Source organism: Saccopteryx bilineata, chromosome 5, assembly GCF_036850765.1.
Source record: "Saccopteryx bilineata isolate mSacBil1 chromosome 5, mSacBil1_pri_phased_curated, whole genome shotgun sequence".
Taxonomy (NCBI): Eukaryota; Metazoa; Chordata; class Mammalia; order Chiroptera; family Emballonuridae; genus Saccopteryx; species Saccopteryx bilineata.
In genome coordinates this window covers 261,963,501-261,977,044 of record NC_089494.1, presented here as the reverse complement: position 1 = coordinate 261,977,044, position 13,544 = coordinate 261,963,501, and the positions used below count along the sequence as shown (strand labels likewise).

The 13,544-nt window shown below is 59.3% G+C and overlaps 2 protein-coding genes across 3 annotated transcripts in view; both read left to right on the top strand.

Moving 5' to 3' along the window:
* JAKMIP1 (janus kinase and microtubule interacting protein 1) overlaps positions 1–13,544 on the top strand; it is an 88,335-nt gene that overhangs the window by 52,421 nt on the left and 22,370 nt on the right. Inside the window, exons 9-13 of one of the 2 annotated variants that reach the window (XM_066233301.1) lie at positions 6,067–6,195; positions 7,571–7,699; positions 9,376–9,459; positions 10,571–10,633; positions 11,926–12,024. In XM_066233301.1, coding sequence (XP_066089398.1) covers positions 6,067–6,195; positions 7,571–7,699; positions 9,376–9,459; positions 10,571–10,633; positions 11,926–12,024 — 504 coding nt within the window. Of the gene's footprint in view, positions 1–6,066; positions 6,196–7,570; positions 7,700–9,375; positions 9,460–10,570; positions 10,634–11,925; positions 12,335–13,544 lie in introns of those variants that run through there. The other variant, XM_066233302.1, reaches the window with a different exon arrangement.
* On the top strand, positions 1,664–6,149 carry LOC136306780 (uncharacterized). The gene is made up of 2 exons (XM_066233321.1): positions 1,664–1,910; positions 6,067–6,149. Exons 1-2 carry the CDS (start codon positions 1,805–1,807, stop codon positions 6,096–6,098), a joined length of 138 nt encoding a protein of 45 aa, XP_066089418.1. The 5' UTR covers positions 1,664–1,804; the 3' UTR covers positions 6,099–6,149.

Sequence of the window (13,544 nt, the reverse complement as noted above, 5' to 3'; positions counted from 1 at the left end):
TGGGCAGTGAGTTGTGAGTTGCTGGCCACTGGACCTCCTACCTAGCCACACGGAAGTTGTATCTCAGCAGAGACCGAGCGTATGAACAGTGACTAAAATCAGGACATTGCACTGGGGGCCACAGAGCCTGCCGGGGCTCCCCCTCCCGTGTCGCGTCAGGTCACACATGAAGACCAGAGCAGACAGGACGTTCTGGTGGTTCTAGGCGCCGTGGTCAAGCAGGGCAGGAAAGCACCCTGACTGAATGAGCCCGAGGATGGGCCCTCGTCTCTGGGGAGGAGAGCTGGGAGGGGCCTTACACCCCATGGGGAGGGCTGGGCACAGGCCCCCAGATTCCAGCCCCGTCCTCCAGGCCTCCGCTTCTCACCTGTCCCCACCACGTCCATTAGGCCCCTGTCTGATCACTGTTCATAGCTCCCTGGCTGCCCCGCCTGCTTCTAGCATTTTCCCTCCCCTCCAAAGCTTCTAGAAGGTCTTTTTGAGGCACAAGTCTGACAGTGCCATCTTCTTCCTACCCCCCCAGGGGATGAAGTTGGGGCTCCTTAGCCAGGCGCTGAGGGCCGTCTGGGACCCAGTCCAGCTACCCCGGCTTTATTCCCCTCTGTGCCCTCTGGCTGCAGCCCCTGGGGCTTGCCGGCCGCCTCCTCTGCAGACCTCTGCTCTGGCCGACGCCCTCACCTCCTCTGCTCGTGCCCCCTGCCCCTTGGGGATTCGGCGGAGCTGGCCCCAAGCCTTTGCCCTTCCCACAGGGTGAGATGCCCTTCTCTGGGCTCCCCAAACACCTCCAGCAGCTGGCGGAACAGCTGCCCAGTGACCTCTGTGGTGTCCGTCCTCCGTGCTTCTGGCCGACACCCCCGGGCAGCCGCTGCTTGGCTCATGCTGGTCACGAGCCCGACCTGGAACCAGTCTCCACTCTGAGTGTCCCCTCACTGGGAAGTGTGACTTACAGGCTTTAGTGACAAACTGCATGCATAGCGTGATATGTTACACGGCTCATATCTGGGTACTTGACAGGAACAGCGTGTCAAGCGTGACTGAAGTTGAAATAGTGATATGAACGGGGCTGCATGTGTTCTTTCTTTTGTGAGTTCCCCTTCGCCTTTTACGGTTGCTTACTGTTTTGCAAAGTAGAAGTTTTACAGTTCTTTGATTATAAATTGTCCCCCCCACTGTGAGGGTTTTCACTTTACATGTCATGCTCAGAGGAGCTTCTCCGAGAAACACAAGACCCTGGCAGGTGCCCATGTGGGCAGGGTCCCTGCCGCCGTTTTTCCTGTGGATAACGACTGGCTTCCTTCTGGGCAGTCGGTTGTCCGGGGTGTGCGGGGGTCGGGAGGCATTTCCCCAGCACGCGGGGGAGGCGGCACCTCCTCGGTCAGCTGTGGCTGGTCCTGGAGGAGTCTGGCCACGTCACCGTTGCTAGCGCTGTGCCCGCAGGGACCAGGCCTGTGCCATGGCACTGGCAGCATGGAGCCCGGGGGTATGGGAGAAGAGTCCTCAGAGAATAAAACAGCATGGAAGCTGTCCTCTGTGACTCACGTGCCGGCCCAGGCCCTGGAAACCGGCTCCTCAGCCCCCATCGGCACCAGAGCTGGTGTCCCTGCCACGGAAGGGGCGCCCGCCCAGCGCCCATCCTCAGGACTCCGCAGCAGCGTGGCAGGCAGGGAGAGCGCTGCGGGAGAGAGGGGACCGGCACTCCCTCGGAGGACTGGGACCGGACTCAGAGGGGCCTGGGTGGTGCCGCTGGGGCGGGACTTGGCTCTTGGCCCCCCACACACACTGGGTAGAGGTGGGCCCTCGCGGCATGGAGTACGTGCTCTTTGTGCTCTGCTTCTCCTTCTTCCTGTGCCTCTGCGCCCTGGTGTGCCTGTACTTCTCGGGCTGCCAGGAGATGACCTACCGGCATGAGGGTGAGCGGAGGGGTCAGGGGGTGGGGGGGGCCTGCGGCTGGCCGGGGGTGGGGTCTGCGGTGGGGGTGGGCTGGGCTGGGCTGGGCCAGGGGAGGGGCCTGCGGTGGGGGTGGGCTGGGCTGGGCCGGGGGAGGGGTCTGCGGTGGGGGTGAGCTGGGCTGGGCCGGGGGTGGGGCCTGCGGTGGGGGTGGGCTGGGCTGGGCTGGGCCAGGGGAGGGGCCTGCGGTGGGGGTGGGCTGGGCTGGGCCGGGGGAGGGGTCTGCGGTGGGGGTGGGCTGGGTTGGGCCGGGGGAGGGGTCTGCGGTGGGGGTGGGCTGGGCTGGGCCGGGGGTGGGGTCTGCGGTGGGGGTGGGCTGGGCCGGGCCGGGGGAGGGGCCTGCGATGGGGGGGGGTGGGCTGGGCCGGGGAGGCTGCTTTCTTGAAGACTCCTCTTTTCCTCTGGTCCCACTGGCTCTGCTACGAGCGAGCATCTAGTCAAAGTGTGATTGGAGTCCTTTCCACGTTTCCCGTCATTTTTTCTCCCAAACCGCATTTTAAAAATGTGGGTTATTTTGTGAAAGGAGTCGGCCAGGGGAGACTTTGGCTGTCAGGACAATGGCAGCTACAGGAGCGGGCCCCAGTCCGGGAGATGTGCTGGGGAAGCAGAGACGGAACTTGGTGGCCCCAAGTAGCTTTTCTCGGGAGCGCCCCGGGAACCCGAGGGCAGTGGAGACCGCAGGACCCCACCACTTCTCTCCGGCTGACTCTGTCACGCCCGTCATGCTCCGGGCGTAGAGGCAACAGTGTTTCCAGTTGACCTCTCCCGGTTCCTTGGAGGCATTTCCTACGAACTTGAAAAGACAGTAGGAGGCAGCAGGTGCAGTGTCTTCAAGGACATTAAAATGTCCATTTCTGCCTTGTTTTAATTCACAAAGGCATACATGTGTGGAGTACATTTTAGCTTCTCATGTAATACAGTCACTTAAAACAAAGTTAACTCTCAGAGGAAAGAAACCAACCCAATCCACGTGTTCTACAGGGTGAGAGGGAGGGTCGCATGTGCTGTGCTTGTGGAATCACAGCCTTTGCTGTGACAGGGCTGGAATTAGAAGGCCCTTTGGTGTTTGTTTGGTCTCCGCCGTCAGCTGCCCCCTCTCGCTGCCCCAGCCTGGGGGTCTCGGTCTCTGGGGCCTTGTTATTTTCTGAGGGGCTCCGCCGGCTTTTTACAAAGGCGGCTCTGTGTTCACCGCTTGTCTGCAGCTGATGTCCCATCTTAGGGCTCCGTGACCAAGTGACCAGTGGTCCCTTAAGGTTTCAGAAATCAGATCAGCCCGGGCAATGGGTGCTGAGTGACTCACTGGCCCCAGATGACCCAGGTCGCTGAGGGAGGGTGGTCCCAGCGGGGCCTCCTGCTCTGATGCTTTGCAGGGTGTGTGGCTTGGTGGTTCCTGGGCTCCCCCGTTGTGCCAGGCAGAGCCTGCCCTGCATCCCCGCCTGCTGCCAGTGGGCACCACAGCAAACACAGACCTGTCCCCAGAGGCCCCGCAATTAGTGATGTTTACAAGAAACCAGGCCAGCGAAGTGGCGGCCCAGGAGGACGAGGAGCCCAGAGCTCAGGGAGGGGAGCTGCGTGCGAGCAGAGGACTCTGAGTGCTGCGAAGGTGTCGCTCCTGAAGGTGCCCCTGTCACCCTCCGGTGCCATGGCCTCTGCTTCCTAGAGGTCGTCCAGGGAGCTTACCATCGCTGACCCAGGCAGGGTTTCTCGTTGGAGGGGATTTGAGATTTGGTTGTCTCCAGCTCTCACTTGGAGAGAAGAGATCATTTGAAATCGACAGAGCCTATTTGGTCCCCACATCCCTACCTGTTAGACTACCTGGGGCGCACAGCCAGGTGGCTGCCCCCCCCGCTGCTGCTGTCTGGAGACAGCAGGGAAGGGCGTCATGTGCAAACCGGAAACCATCTATGGGTCAACAAGTTAGTTTGGCTTTGAGTTCATTAACAGAGGCGTGTGTGTGAATACTCAGTGTTTCCTGAGTGTGCCAGGCCCTGCCCTGGGTCACGGTGAGGAGCAAAAGAGCTCACATCCTGCTCTCCCTGTGGGGCTTACATCCCAGAGGGGGAAGACGAGTAACAAACACGGAGACAGACTGAGGTGTGTGTCAAGTGGCAATGAGTGCTAGGGAGCAGAAGAAAGGTTAGACGGGCGGGGAGGGGTGGGGTGGGCTGTCTGGGCTCTGATGTGGTGCTCGGGGAAGCCTTTTTTGATGAGGTTGCTTTTGTGCAGAGACTCGGGGGTGCAGGAGAGAGCCACGTAGTCTTGGGGAAGAGCATCTAGGCAGTGCAAAGGCCCTGTGGCAGGTGTGTAGGCAGTCAGGAGCCTGCTTGGCAGTGTGGCTGGAGCACAGTGGTGGAGGAGGACGAGGCTAGAGCAGGGTGGGGGGCAGGTCACACAGGTATGGAGACCAGTGGGCATGTTGGCTTTTACTGGGCTATGGTGGGCCTGCCAGGTTGAAGGACAAGGGTAGTAGGAGCAGGGAGGCAGTTTTAGTAATTTCAGTGAGAGAAGGTGGTGGCTTAGACCAGGATGGAGGGGCCAGAGGGGAGAGGGGGGAGAGGGTGGGCTTCTGGGTTGAGGTGGAGCCAACAGGACTTCTCCAGTGAGTCATGAGGGCAAGGAGCATCGAGGGGTGCCTGGGGCCCTGGCCTGAGCAACTCCGAGGATGGGAGCTTCATGACAAGCACATGCTGGGTGGTGGGGGTGGCAGGTTTCGGGGGGTACATCACTGTTTACTAGACCCAGGGAGCCGCTGGGGAGATGGTTGACCGTGAGCCAGGAGTTCAGGAGGCCACACTTGCCTCACATGTACCAAAAAACCAAAAATGGGGCACCAGGTAGGAGCAGTAGCAGGAAGACAGGGGCCAGGTGCAAGCACATCTGGGCAGCATGCCGTGGCCGGCTGCCTCCAGTGAGTCTCGCCAGGAACTAACTGTGCAGATGACAGAGGTCCCCTGCCCCTCCCCCTCACTGGTGTCTGCATGGTTCCTGTCACGTGGGAGCTGAGGTCCAGTCACATTTTTGTTAGGTTTGGGCACACGAGGTGGCAGACACGCATCGACTTCATCAAGCCAAGCAGGAGACGCCCTCTCCTGCTGACCCCACGTGGGGTGCTCCCGGTCCCCGCTCCTGGGGGCTCTGAGAGGACCCAGGTTCCCGAGAAACCAGTGGCAGCCTGGAGCTTGGTGTCTGGACTCAGTCACGGCTCTTTCTTCCTGGTCGTGAGAAGTATCCATTGATTGTAAAAACAAATGAAAATTCACTTGTTTTTTGGGGGGAAAAAGCCCATGTTTCTAAAGCAAGATGACCTGGAGATTGTCCGGTGCTGTCTGCAGCGCCCAGGGGACGGGAGCTGCCTGCGGCAGGGACCAGTCTGGGTTTGATGGAGTCGTGTCCCCCAGGCCCCGCCCAGTGTGTGACCTGTGTTCGGTGGTGCTCCCACAGGTGTTTCTGAATGAATGCATGTCCTCGTGAGTGGACGGACGGGGCAGGAGGAGTGTGGGGCAGGGGAACTGGGGCGTCGGTACTCAGGGACCGGTGTTAGAACCGCCTCTGACTGCGAGTGATGGGCGCGTGAGGGTCCATTACTCTGTTCCTTCTCATTTTGTGAATGCTCTAAGTTTTCTCTAATACCAAGTTAAAGAAAACTTGCCTCCTAGCGCAGGTCTGGTGAGGAACTGGGTCCCACGCTGGCCCAGGCGGTCAGAATGAGCTCCGGGGTCCAGCTGTGGCATCCTTTCCCTCTTCCCTGCGTGTGGTGTCCAGAACTAGACATCTCCCCTGGCCCACTGCCTGCCTGAGTACAAACATGCTGCTCCCTGAGTGTCAGCACGCGGCACACAACACGTGTGATCTCGCTCTGTGCTCACGGACAGGGGGAGGGTTCTGTGTCCCTCTGAGAGGGGCTAAGTGACTTGCACGAGGTCAGCAGCTCCGGGGCCCGGAGCCAGGGTCTGGCCAGCGCCCTCCACTGCCCACCTCCGGCCACCTCCTTTCCTGCCAGCCCATGACGCACCCCGCCCACCAACCCTTGGGGTGGCCCTGTGGCCTGGAGACGTGTCGTGGCTTGGGGCCTGGCAATGCTGAGTTTGTTCCTGACGTCATGCACATTGCCCTTTGCAGAAGCATGTTGTGGAGACATTTTTTGGATTTGACGAGGAGTCTGTGGACTCGGAAACGTTGTCAGAAACATCCTGCAACACAGACAGGACAGACAGGGCCCCCGCCACGCCCGAAGAAGACTTGGACGATGTAAGCGAGCCTCAGCCCAGAGATGCTGGTCTGGGCCCTTTCAGCCTCTGCTCCCCAGTTAAAGTGCTAAACCCCAGAGGGCCTGTAGTGGCAAGGGGGGGGTCCCCTTTCATGGGCTCCATGAATGGTGTGAGGTACTGGCGGCACTTGGGGTCCTTTTCCCTTACCTTGGAAGTCGCCTTGTGTAACTTACCCTTACAATTGAAGTTGCTGTGTGGTGGGCTGTCCCTCCTTTTCCTACACACACATGCATGTGGACACGCACCTATGCACACGTGCACATGCATACACGGAGATGCATGCACACACATACACACACACAGGTGCACACAAACCTACATCCACACATATGCATGCACATGTACACACATACATATACAGAGATGCACGTATGTACATGCACGCACATGCACAGAGCACACACACATGTACATGCACACAGATGCACACACACGTGCACACATACCTACATCCACACATGTATGCACATGCACACATATACACAGATGCATACAAGTATACGCACACACATACAGGTGCACACGTGCATGGAGCACACACAGATACACATGCACACAGGTGCACAGAGCACACACACGTGCACACACACCACAGCACCTAGCAGAAGCAGCGTAGTGCGCTTGCGCTATAACGCTGACACAGCCTGCAGGAATGTAAACCACACTGAACAGTGTGGGTGCACAGTAGGACCTGCCTGCAGCCCCCTCAGCGAGGATCCACCCCCACCCTCCCGAGTGACCAGGACTCACAAGGTGTGGAGAGTGGCTTCATTCCCCCCGAATGCCCGCCCCAGTTGAATTTTCTTAGGAAAACCCGAGTAAAGTGCACCCATGCCCGGCACATGCTCTCTGGTTTGCCTTCTTCACCGACGGCATGGAACAGGCATCTTTCAGCACCGAACCCTGTTCCACGCTGTCGCCTCAGGAGCACACGGGACGTTCACACGGGCGCCTGTGCTGCATTAAACCTGACGGGCCCTGAGCACAGGCGCTGATGCGCTCCCAGCATGCACATCCTAGCACACGTGGGTGGTTCCCTCTGTAGGGGAAACCCTGGCGTGAGAACCATTGGGTGGGGAGGTGCAAGGCACGCCGTCACCTGCGGAGCCGGGCTGGCTCAGGCGCCCTCGCCCTGTCTCCCGTGCCCTTGACTCAGCAATTCCCTGGGGCTCGGTGGGCAGCTGGAAGGGCACTGTTGGCAGGGGCAGCGTGTGCTCCTCGTGCCCAGTTCCTCCGGGCAGTGACCCCGTTCACTCAGTTCCCGTGGCAGCAGCTGTGAGTCTGGGCCTTGGTGCTGAAGCCACGTCCAGTCACAGGCTGTGTTGTTTCTCCCCCGCCCCCCCCTCCGTCCGCAGACGACCACCAGGGAGGAGGCTGACCTGCGGTTCTGCCAGCTGACCAGGGAGTACCAGGCGCTGCAGCGAGCCTACGCCCTTCTGCAGGAGCAGGTCGGGGGGACGCTGGACGCCGAGCGGGAGGCCCGGGTGAGGCCCAGGCCCACGCGCCCTCTCCAGTCCTCTCCTGTGCTCTGGTTCCGTCAGGGTGCCCTGCGGGGGTGGGGCCCAGGCCCGCGCGCCCTCTCCTGTGCTCTGGTTCCCTCAGGGCGCCCTGCGGGGGGCCCGGGTGAGGCCCAGGCCTGCATGCCCTCTCCTGTGCTCTGGTTCTGTCAGGGCGCCCTGCGGGGGTGAGGCCCAGGCCTGCGCGCCCTCTCCTGTGCTCTAGTTCCATCAGGGCGCCCTCTCCTGTGCTCTGGTTCCATCAGGGCGCCCTGCGGGGGTGAGGCCCAGGCCCGCGCGCCCTCTCCTGTGCTCTGGTTCCATCAGGACGCCCTGCAGGGGCCCGGGTGAGGCCCAGGCCCGCATGCCCTCTCCTGTGCTCTGGTTCCGTCAGGGCGCCCTGCGGGGGCCACATGGAGGGGATTCCGAGAGGTGGTGGGGACGGGAAACAGACTCTCCATCTTGGCAGTACTGCAGCATTGGGCAGGCCCACGAGGGCCATCTCTGCATCGTTGGGGCAGCAGGGGTTGTCTGAGGGGAGGATGCTACTGTCTAACACAGGTCACTTGTGCCGTCTGTTTGCAAGAAGTTCCCAAATTTAAGATTCAGTTGTGAAATCCTTGCAGACTTTGCCTCCCTTCCTTCAAAGGCTGCAAAGCCCCCAAGAACACCCCTGTGAACCTGGAGGGGCGTTCAGGCTGCGCCTAGCCCTCGTGGCCCTCTGGTCCCCGCTGGCCACCAGGTCCGGGCACGTCTGCCTGGTGCTGGGCTGAGGCTCTGCCTTCCAGTAAATTCCACCTAGTGGCCCCACCTTCGGGAGTCACATAGACCAGAGGCCGTCCGCCCTTCCTTCTGAGAGCGAGGGGACTGTGGGAAGCACGCCTGGTGCCCGTGCCGCACCCCGGGGCGCCCCTGTTTCATAGGGGAGGGGTGCTTCTGAGCCACAATGGAGTTCAGGCTGTCATCTGTAGGTCAGAGGAGGTAGATAGGCTTGGCTTGAGTTGAACCATATGGTTTTTATTAAAAATTTTACCTAGTTGCCAATATTTAAATGTCAGGAGATTTCACATAGATATCGGAATTCCTGGCTTCTCTTGGAAGCTCAGAATTTCTGGCAACTCCAGGCTTCCTGTTCCAGGTGGGTGGCATTTGGCTTCAGCTGAGTGGCAGTTTTCCCTGAGATGGGACATGTGCCTCCAGTTTGCCACAGTCCCCACCACTCCCATTTACCCCACGCTCCGTTTTCAGCCCTGGCTGTAGGTGACAAAGGGCCCACGAAAGGCGCTAAGCAAGTGTGGAAGTGATCGGTCGTGCTGGTGAGGGCCTGCCGAGCAACCACGGAACTCGGCTGGAAGCCCGGGTTGAGAGCCCGATGTGCCGGCTTCTGGCCTCCTCAGCCCCTTGAAGGGGCGGGTCTCCTTCCAGGCTTCTGTGCCCTTATCTCTGAAACCGAGGGGGCTGGAGCTGATGACTTCTCAAGGCCTTTTGGCTTGTAAAGCTTTTACATCTGCAGGCCGTGGAACCTACAACAACCAGTGGGCCCAAGTTTGAACGTGCGCCCTCAACGGGCCTGTTTCTAGGGTCTGGGCCGCGGCGTGGTCCTTTCCGCTTCTAGGCCAGCTGGTCGAGGTGACCTGCTCGCTTTCTGGTCCTTTCCACTCCAGACCCGGGAGCAGCTGCAAGCTGACCTGCTGAGATGTCAGGCCAAGATCGAAGATCTGGAGAAACTGTTGGTTGAGAAGGGACAGGTGAGCCGCCGTGACCGTGGGCTCTGTGGTGCTCTGCCTTGCTGTCCCCTGGGTGGGGTCCCTGGGGCCTCGGTCCTTTGCTCCAGGGCCATCAGAGGAAGAAGCACTAGTGAACCCAGGCGAGAGCATCCCAGCTGACGAGCCTGTTTGGGGATCTTTAGAACCTCAGAACAAGTCATGAAATTCTGACTTGGCTCACTCTTGGTTTGTTGGCACAAAAATAGGACATCAGAGCAAAGTGGGGGCCAAAATCTCTTTCGTCTAGAATCCTTCGAGGATCAAGATTGAATTGTGCCACTAGCTGTCAATCATTGCAGAGGCCCTGCCTCAGGACTCCATCCTGTATCTGTCACGTGGAAATCCGGGCCCTTGTGCTTCTCACACCAGCGTCACCTCCACGTTGTGCATTCCTTGCATGTGGTTAGGCCAGGTGACAGCCGGACGCAGTAGAGAGGCCTAGCCCGGGCCCAGACCTGTGCCCTGGGGCGGGAGCTTCCCAGAGGGTGGCCTCCTAACTGTGAGGTAGCAGGAGGGCCTGGGAGGCCCCTGGAGCAGACGGGAGGGGAGGAGAAGGGGTCTCCACTCACTCATTCGTCCTCCCTCCGGACTTTGCCAAGCACTGGTCGTGTGCCAGGCCTGGTGCCAGGCGCTGGGGGTGCCACAGTGGCAAGACGGACTTAGTGCCATGTGCTCACGTAACTGACCTGGTGGGACTCGGTCAGGCAGAGAACGTGGTTGGGGCGGCCCGGGCCGAGGGGCGAGAGCAGATGACGGTGTGTCCTGATGCCGCCCCCGGGCTGCAGCGAGCCAGCCAGGAGAGAGCGGGTCCATGAGGCCAGCTCGGCCTCACTGTGGCTGGTTCTGTCACCGATACGGCACCAAGCCCCCGGGTTTTTGGGGACGTGAGCCGTGGAGCAGGGATGCTCCACACACCAGCTGCTCTTCTTATTTGAGTTTAAAGGGTTGGAGGGCTGACGGGGCCCTTCTAACTGCTGTCTACCTCTCTGGCCTTTTCAAGGGAAGCTTCTCACTAAGTGGCCTTTCTCGCTGACACTTGGTTACCTGACCATCCGTTGGCTTCAGTGAGTGTGACCATAGTGCTTTTCCTTAGGATTCCAAGTGGGTCGAAGAGAAGCAGCTGCTCATGAGAACCAACCAAGACCTGCTGGAGAAGGTGGGTGGCGCCTCACCTGACCCCCGCCCTGACCGTGAGTCTCCCCAGCCCCTCTCTGGGCAGCTCCTTGGGGCCAGCTCTCGGAGGGGAGACATCTTTCCGGTGGTGGTCATAGCCTGATTCCTGGGGGAGCCCCTGGCCGGGGGTTCTGGGTATGTCCTCGGGGAGGGGCCGGAAGAGCTGATTTGACCTTCCTCCAGGGCACGCAGGTGCAGACAGGTCAGGGCCCCGCCCTGGAGCGCCTTCCAGAGCCCCTCCCCTCCCATGGGGCGGGGCTAAGGCCCGATTGATGGGCAGCCCTCAGGCTCTCCTTGTCCAGTTCATGGGCTGGGTGGGGCCACGGTGCTGGCAGAGCAGACCCTCTGCTTTCCTCTCCGGTAATGGACTTTTCTGGAACTCGCAAGGAGTTGGCTTGGGGAATAGAGCTAATGCTTTGAGACAGGGCCTTAATTTTTTGTCTATAATTCAGTGATTTTTCCCCCCATAAATTTCCTCAGTTGTGCAGCCATCGTCATAGTGCGGCTTTGTGACCTTCTCGTCCCGCTCTCTAAAGGGCCCTTCATGCCACCTGCGGTCACTCCCCACCCCCACCCCAGCCCCTGGCAGCGCCGTCTACCTCCTGTCCCTGCAGGGGAGCCTGCTCTGCGCCTTCTGCGCCCTCAGACCTGGGTTAGGCCAGGCTGTTAGTGTCCCAGACGCCGGAATGGGCCGGGCCGGCCTGCCCACGGGGGAGGGGCCTCGGTCCAGCCCAGCTGGGCACCGACCTGCCATGTGGCCATGCCCTGCCCTGATACTTCATAGCACTGGGGCATTGGAACAGGACTGGTCGCTGTTGTGTGAGTCAGCCCAATGCGTTGGGAGAGATTTTCTGTCCTTGGTCCTGCTCGCTAAATTCTGGGAGCCACAGAAAACTCATAAGCTGTCTCCAGATGTCTCCTGGGGGGACCCATCTCCGTTCCTCCTGGCGGAGGGATGACGTGACCGTGACTCACAAGGCCTCCATTCCGTGTTCTCTCGGTCCGGCGGCCAGTGAACTTGGGCTGGCTGTGTCCCCCTTGAGGAGGCTGAGGTGCAGAGACTTAGCTGCATGGCTGGGGCTCCCCGGGGTTTGGACCGGGGTGGGGGGACCCTTCGCAGACTGACTGTGCTTTGCCGCTCGCTCGCTCGGGGCTGCGGGACGAACTAGTGCCTCCTCAATAGAGAGGGCCCCGCCCTAGGCCGCCCTCCCTGGGGACGGTCCCTGGTGGGGGGACCGCGGGCCTGCCCACTAAAGCCCCCTGCTTCTGCTCCAGATTTACCGGCTGGAGATGGAGGAGAGTCAGCTGAAGAACGAGATGCAGGACGCCAAGGACCAGAACGAGCTGTTAGAGTTCCGAGTGCTAGAGCTGGAAGTAAGAGACTCTCTCTGTTGTAAGCTCCCCAACGGCGCAGACATTCTCTTTGACCCCAAACTGAAATTCCTGTGAAGCCCGATGTTCCCGAGCATGTGTGTAAGGGGACGTGGTACCGTTCTTTCTTTTCTTCTCTTCCCTTTTCTTCTTCTTTTTTTTTTTTTTTAAATCTGTATGTTCAGAATAATTTCACTGCCTTAAATGTTCTGGCGAGAATGCTCACTCGAGTCTTTGGACATGTACCAGAGCTAATATATTTATTGCCTACGGCTTGTTTTGCACTTAATAAAATAATTTGTTTTTTGCAATAGTTTGCCTTTTTTGTTTGTGTTTCATTGCCATAACTACTTCTTTCCCGCATGCCTCGTCCACCTGGTATGCATTCTGCACACCCGGACCGGAGCACTGTCGTAGTTAACGGCACCTTTATAAAGTGACCTCGCATGCCGTGGGCCTCGCTCACCTTTTGAAATGGCTGGTTCTGACCTGGTTCACAACTGCCTCCGTAATGTGTTTACTGCTAGGCTGACCCGTTTTCTATTTGCCAAGGTAAACCGCGGTAAGTACACCAGGGCAACAGAGGTGCTTGCAATAGGCAGTTAAGGGAGCTCATTACATTGGCTTCAGCTCCTTTCTCCAGTGGATTACGGACCTGGACACAGTGGTATGGCACGAAGAAATTACCGCCTGTCACTCAAAGGACAACTCAGAACGACCGGACTCCTTAGCCTGGGAGGGTGACTGGCTGTTGTTCGCGGGTAGAGAGAGCGTGTTAAACCTTCAGTTGCTCCTCACTACGCAGAGCTGGACCTCGTGTAACAATACGGATGGTCTTCCGCGTCCCCGGGAAACCTCCCTGGGGTGTGCCACTGTAGTTAACGCCTCGCTGCCATGCGCCCTCACGACCCTTTTTCTGCTTGTTTATTTGTTCATTCCGTTTAAAAATCACCGACATCTTAAACCTCACCGGTTTCTGTCAGCACCCACTGCTGCTGCCCCTTTGCATGTGGGGAAGCCTCGGGAACCCGTTTCTGACTTGGTGTTCTCCTCCCGGCTTCCGTTAAAATTTTGTTTGTGCTAGAAACTCACCACCTTGGGCTCTGTCCTGTCAGCATGGGCCGCGGCCCGGGGCCTCAGAGCTGGGTGTGGTGGTGCTCCTCCGCTCTGGCCTGAGGGCGAGTCGAGTGTGTCAGTCACACGGCAGGTGTGGGAAGTCCCAGGAGGTCAAGGCCGTTGTGGATGCCTCCTCCGCCACCAGGAAGCTATTGTGGGTCTCTGTTGTCCGTCTTGCTCGTGAGAATTCTCTAAGCACTGCTCCGTTTACTAGAATTTTCTCGTAGTGTCTCCACCATCCTTCTGAGCCACGAGAAACCAAATTTTTCAACTTTTATTCCTGTTAAGTATGAGCTTTCTCTGACGATCTTTTCTAGGGGGCAGGGTTCCATGTAAGGCAGGTAGGAAGGCATCCGCAGGACCGAGCCGCTGCGGACTTTGTCCTGGGCTCGTCATCAGGGAAATAA